This window comes from Morus notabilis, unplaced genomic scaffold, assembly GCF_000414095.1.
Source record: "Morus notabilis unplaced genomic scaffold, ASM41409v2 Scaffold135, whole genome shotgun sequence".
Classification (NCBI taxonomy): Eukaryota; Viridiplantae; Streptophyta; class Magnoliopsida; order Rosales; family Moraceae; genus Morus; species Morus notabilis.
Window position 1 is genome coordinate 564,406 of NW_010367319.1, and position 6,493 is coordinate 570,898.

At 35.3% G+C, this 6,493-nt stretch overlaps 1 protein-coding gene across 1 annotated transcript; it reads right to left on the reverse strand.

Annotated features, from left to right (window-relative positions):
• Positions 1-2,440: 2,440 nt before the first annotated feature.
• On the reverse strand, positions 2,441-6,200 carry LOC21406142 (casein kinase II subunit beta-2). The gene is made up of 5 exons (XM_024174868.1): positions 5,658-6,200; positions 4,209-4,427; positions 3,812-3,921; positions 3,547-3,712; positions 2,441-2,861 (listed from the first exon to the last, which is right to left on the reverse strand). Exons 1-5 carry the CDS (start codon positions 5,887-5,889, stop codon positions 2,728-2,730), a joined length of 861 nt encoding a protein of 286 aa, XP_024030636.1. The 5' UTR covers positions 5,890-6,200; the 3' UTR covers positions 2,441-2,727.
• Between the last annotated feature and the right edge of the window lie 293 nt (positions 6,201-6,493).

The following is a 6,493-nucleotide window of genomic DNA, read 5'->3' on the forward strand; positions in this document are numbered from 1 at the left end:
TATATATGCGCGCGCGCATCACTACCACCATCATCATTTTGGTATGGCTACACTCAATGGATTTATTGCTCTTGCTGTGTCTCCACCTTTTTGGATTTATTGTTCTAACTTTATTTTCATGGGAAGGTGCACCGGATTTATGTCAAAAGTAACGTAAGAGATTCAATGGACTCCAAATAGTATTTTTGAAAGAAGAGAACGTGGATTCAAAAAAGAAAAGAAGAAAAAAAAGGATTTTAGCATCAAAATGGTGCATCAAGCAGGACCATCTCGTGGATGGAGTGTTTGCCCTCTATCTGCTCCACCATTTCTATGACACTATCACGTGATGCAACACGTGCATCCACGTAATCAACATTGATAATTTGGTACAAGTTGCCAAGAACAAAAAAACAAGGATCAAGAGGGGAAAAAAAAAATCTGCCTTCTGGTTTCAAATTTACGTATAATTAATCATGCCATCACATGCTTTTGTGCAGGAACCGTTTTTATTCAACAAGGATAATTTGATACGCATAGTAGAAATTGATTCTGTATTCCACTCAAGTGTTCATTTCCTTCGGCTTATTCCTCACAGACCATCAAGTTAGTTTGTCTTACTTTGGTAAGCGGCTAACCATAAAATAAAGAAAGTAAAAAAGAGTAAATCGGGAAGTTAGCTTGCAATTCCTGATTATTATTATTATTATTTTCCAGGGAAAAAAAACAAAAGGGAACTTGCATTTAGTGGGAAACTCGTGTGTGTGTGTGTGTGTGTGTGTATATATATATCGGTGAAACACGTATTAATCAGGGTTAAGTACTTGTGTTTTGATCAACTTTGCAACAGAAATGGCTTGGCAAACAGGTGTTGTATTCAGCTAATAACACAATACACCTGACTCTATCAAGTTTTACTCGTGGATAAGAGTGGCAATGAAGACCGAACGTTTTTTCATATTGATCATGCACATTTCAAATTTCACCAATTGAAGAAATTTGTTTCAAGCATTCTGTCATCTCATTCGCTATGTTGAAAGATGCATTTTACCATTTTTTATGATCACATGCATCGCCATTAGCGTCTATAGAGAGGATAAGAAATGTCAGGGACGTTTGATTAGAGGATTCAAATCATGATTTGAATCATAGTTTATGATTCGTTAAAGTATTTTCTCTCACAAAAAATATACCTAAATCGAAAATGATTATAATCACATGATTCTAATCTATGAACCAAACATCTCCGTAAAGTTTGAATTTGTTACCCCAAATTCAAAAGAAAAGAAAGAGCGCGTTGGTCAATTAATCCACAAAGTCAACTCCCTCTCCACAAGGGCATTTCATTTGAAAGAAAGGAGAAACTAAGAAAAGGGAGGGGGAAAAAAAAGAGGCTCCATATTGGCCCATCGTGAAAAAGACCTTAATTTGAAGTAGACTCTCGTCCCTGACGCCTGATTTAGTGGCAGGGAAAAACCCCACAGCCACCTTTACATATACTGATTATTAGCAAAGAAAATAATAATAATAATAATAATACACGACCACATGGTCATATTTGATGATTTCAAATTTCAACGTTTTTTTTTAATCCAATGAGTATAACAAAATCAATCAGAAAAAAAATAAGAAAAAATAGAGAATTTATCCTTAAGAGTCTAAGGCCCCATTCATTTCGCTGATTCGAATTTAGAATTCAAGTTTTTCTACAGTAAAAAGCTCTCACAAACAATCACATCTAACTTTTTTACTACAGTAAAAAGCTCTCACATAAAATCACATCTCAACTCAAATTAAAAACTCGAATCAGCGAATTAAACGGACCCTAAACCTTTATTATTTACACATTTTATTAGTGTAATTATTTAATTAAAAAAATTATAAATTAAGAGTAGAAAATAAAAATTTGATTAGTACATTTTAAAAAAATATTTATCAAAATTACTCAAAAAACAAAGCCTTCTTTTTTAGCCTAGAGCAAAACATGGTACAGGCCTGTGGCAACAACACATACCCAAATTCTTACCTAACAGGCCCCATCATCATCAGGATAGTAGGATAGTGAAAGTGATATTGTTTCAGCATTTCAGCTCTAGAATCGAGTATAATTTTTGAAACGAATTATAAAATAATTAGTTCAAAACCATGATTTATAAATTTAAAATTATAATTCATGATTTTAATTTTTAAAATTTAAATTTAAAAAAAAAAACATTATAAAAAATTAAAAATTATAATTTAGAAACGACCAGACATTCACTTGAGCAGTCATGAAAAAAAAAAAAAAAAAAAAACATTCTTATAAAAGAAGAAAATAGTAGCATTTTGAAATGGCTACTTTTTCCCCGTTATATATATCAAAGAGTCCCATTGTAAAGACGAAATCAATAAAGTAAAGATGAACGAAGGCACTAGAAGAGTAACAAGAGTAACTCCTAGTGCCTTCTTTTTTTTTCCAATAAAAAAAAAAAAAAAAAAAAAAAAAGAGTAACAAGAGTAACTCCTACCGAAAAGGAAAATGCCACAAGTGATAAAGATTAGCTAGACGCTTGAAATGGCTGTAAATCTGATGTATCACTTTTCCAGAACATTCACTTTTCCTCCGGGACATAATAAAGTGAAATTCTATATCGTGATGATACAAGAGACTTTGAACTTTACTGGATTTTCAAAGCATCAACTGATGGATGTCACCTATTTGGTCCTTGCGTAAACCCCGACCCAAAACGGAGATATAAACTTCAGGCATCATGGCTTGTGAAGCTTGAACCCAAACACTCTCGGGACATAATTCTGCGACGATGCTTTCGTTGGCTTTAGGTGACCATATGTCATCAAGAACAGGTGAGGAAATGTAGTTCCAAAATAAGCTCCATCAATGTCTAAATAGGGTTAAAGAAACACTCAAAATCACTCCAAAACAACGCCAAGTGAACACCGTGTTGCACCACGAGTCAATCCAACCACATAAAGGCAAGTATTATTAGTGTTGATTGATAAGAAAACAAGAGCACATTAGACAGGATACTTCAAACGCATGAATAAGCTGATTCAAAGCGATATATTAGGTTATACAAATAAACTGCAACTCCTGATGGTTAAAAATACCTTATTCACTTAAGACCTAATATTCCTAATTTTTCTATCTAGTAATTGCATACAGCTTCTTGTTAATTTGATATATATACCGGCACTGCAAGGATGTAGATGTCTTTCTACCTTCACGGAGATAACAAAAAGCATTGGGAAATAATTAACAACCAATAGCTATACCAGACCCTTCAAATATAAGACTTAAACATCTATGTTTATTCCCACTGAGATAAGGTATCACTACATTCCTCTAGATCCTCATTAAAAAAATAAAAAATAAAAAATAAAAGAAGAGCAGCAAGCAATCCTTCCCACTCAAAATCGTCATGCTAGATTCACAAAGAAAAAAAAAAAAAAAAGGAAAGGTCAAGAAGTAGACTTTCAATGAGATTCATGTTGATGAACTGCTTATATGAAGCCAGAAGCACTAGGTTCAACAAAAAAGTAAATAAAATAAAATAACTAAAAGGATACTGCCTTGATACTTGGATCGAGGGTAGTAGACATCTTCACATCTGGGGCAATATATTTTTACAGTGGTTGATCGCGGAATGTCTGATTGGCCAACTGGAAGGCAGGGTTGTCCACAACAATAGACTCTTGGGCATCTTCCGAAGTCAAAGTTCTTGTACTTGTCTAGCTGTAGATATTCCAATAGTGTCATTCTAATCACTACATAAGTTTTCAAGAAGCCGAAACATGAAATATGACGAGTAAGGAATCAAGAATGAAACCTCACCATGGCATTCATGCCTTTGCCGGTCAAAATGTACCGAGCATGAATTAGACCATAAAGCATCTCTGCTGCTGACTCAATTAATTCATTTTGTTCCTCTGTAAACACGTCACCTGAATGTAAAGCAAGAGATATAAATGAATGATCAAATCATACATAACCAATCTACCTATACTTAATATTAGGCGTAACGAAAAAAGAATTTTCAGGAAATGCAGAGATGACTTGAGGCCACAGAAAATATGTTCCAGAATAACACAGCGAAATCAACTTAGCCATAATGTCAATGCCACAAATCCCAGGAAGACAATGTAAAGATCCAAAATATAAAATTGCATATTCTCAATACACACAGGCACACAGCTAAAATAAGAAAAACTACTAACAAAGACAAGCTTACCATGAGAAGATTCAACGTCCAATATCAAATCAAGTGCATAATCATAGTACGGCACTTGACTGCTTAACCCACAGAGGTTAAAATCATCTTGAATGTAATCATCATCAACTTCACAAAAGAATTCATTCCCTCGAAGATTGCAAAACCATGAAATCCAAGATGTGTCATCCCCATCAGAGCCACTAACATCAGACTCTTCACTGTCTGTTTCAGATTCCTCTACGGTTGGTTAAATAAATATCCATGAGTAAGTGATGAGAATGGCACATACATTATAAGGTGAAGACACCGCAAATTGTAAGGCAAAACGTCTAAACCAAAAAAAGGTCAGCTATTGTATTTGAGGGAGAAAAAATACAACAAATTATAAACTATGCAAATATGTTACTATGAATTCTATGATAATCAATAAAGACTGCAACAGCATAAGTATCACTTACACTAGTAGGTGATAATGACACAAGTTACACGCTTATATCATTCTGAAGATTTTCATAAGGATACTATAGCCAAATGAGTATTCAGTGTTCCTCTCCCCGTTTAAAGAACATTTCAAAGGCTCTTTGTACATAAATGCATTAATTCAGCTCCTCTAACATGTTAATCAATCATATTCACTAATAAAATTTCAGTTTACATCACTGGCACTCATTGAGTAGTTTAATCAATTGAACTGATAAAATCAGAGCAAACCCACCGTCCCACCCAACGCCAAACCACAAAAAAAAAAAAAAAAAAAAAAAAAAAAAAAGGAGAGAGCTTTAACAATTAGTGATGGTCGAATTTAATCTTGGGACTCAACGAATTTGAAGATGACAATACATTTTATGAAGAAAACCTACCAATAATCTACTATAGAGCAAAAGTTCATGTACTTCCTGCAAAAGCACTCCTTCATTAGATAAACAAGTGTGTATACTTGAAGAATGAAGTGATATTGGTTACAATTACACGGCCATTATCATGCTATAACTCAATAAATAAACGATTTTCGGAGGTTCCCAACAGGAAACAATTTTCCAAGACGATTGGTTACTTTCAAAGGAAATAGTACCTTCTAACTTTTTCCTTCACATCCCTTTTCTTTTCCTTAAGTTCTTCACTCTGACATGAGTTCACATGCACGTTTGGACCAAAGAAGAGAGCTTTTCACTCCAATAAATTATAAAGCATAAACTTTTGCCCAAAAATACCGTCAAAAAGAGAACTACAGGCGAAAATCAAACAAAGTGTAACAGAAATCTAAAAAATCAATGAAACCCTGTATTCCCAAAAAACTCAAAAATTTCTGCTTAAAATCACAACTTTTCGATTCAATGTCTTCCCAAACTAATCAGAAAACCAATCAAAATTCCACACCAGGCTAAAAGTAAAAATTTTATAACTCAGTTCGGAATGTAATCTGAAAGAGAAGAGGTTCATGAATATGGGAGAAAAAAAGGGGCTAACCATCGGAGCAATTGGTTTTAGAGAGAGAAGCAGAGCGAGAGTCCCTCTGATCAGGTTGAGCCTTCCCCATGAGAACCGCCTGCGTCTGCTTGCTGTCCCTGCCGTTGATCCCCGCCGCCCTAGACGTCGACGGCGACGATCTCTCCAGCTGCTTGTCCAACGCCTCGTTGATCCGCTTCCGATCAACCGGTCCCACCTCCGTCTTAGACCCACCCACTCTCTCTCTGTACATTCTCCTCTTCTCCACCACCACGACCACCACCGACTCTCTCTCTCTCTTCTTCTTCTTCCTGCTCTTCTTTGCCTCGAAATTCTCACTCAAACATTCCTCGCCCAAAACAGAAATATTTCCAAAAATAGGAACTTTCAAAAATCAAAATCCAGGAACGAAACGCCCTAGGGTTTTGAGAGAGGGATGAACAGCGAAAGCTAGCTTAAACTCACTTTCTCTCTATATATCTATAGAGTATAGACTGTATCTAATATCTATATATATGTCTCTGTATACGGAAAATCGTTTTCGGCTTTAGCCTATAGAGAGACGAAAAACCAGCAGCGGCGGAGAGAGAGAGAGAGAGGCATTGGCTTTAAGAAGCCTCTCTAAGCTGTCTTGCGTGTGATCGCTCAGATTCTTCAGAAACGGTGTGAATGGACACGTGGCGAGATCTTGGTGGAGACTATGGAGAAAGAGGTTGTTGCCTTGCACGTGATTTACACCTAAGGGCCATCATCATGATTTGGGAATCAATGGTTTATTATTTATTTGTGAGGGAGATTTTTTTATGTTACAGATATTTTGTGTTTTATTGTTTTTTGTTTTGTTTTGTTTTGTTTTT

Coding starts and splice junctions, on each gene's coding strand:
- LOC21406142 (XM_024174868.1), bottom strand. CDS start 5,889: ATGTACAGAGAGAGAGTGGGTGGGTCTAAGACGGAGGTGGGACCGGTT. Junction 3,713..3,811: donor GCAAAGGCATGAATGCCATG/GTGAGGTTTCAT, acceptor GAATATCTACAG/CTAGACAAGTACAAGAACTT. Junction 2,862..3,546: donor TCGATCCAAGTATCAAGGCA/GTATCCTTTTAG, acceptor AACCCTATTTAG/ACATTGATGGAGCTTATTTT.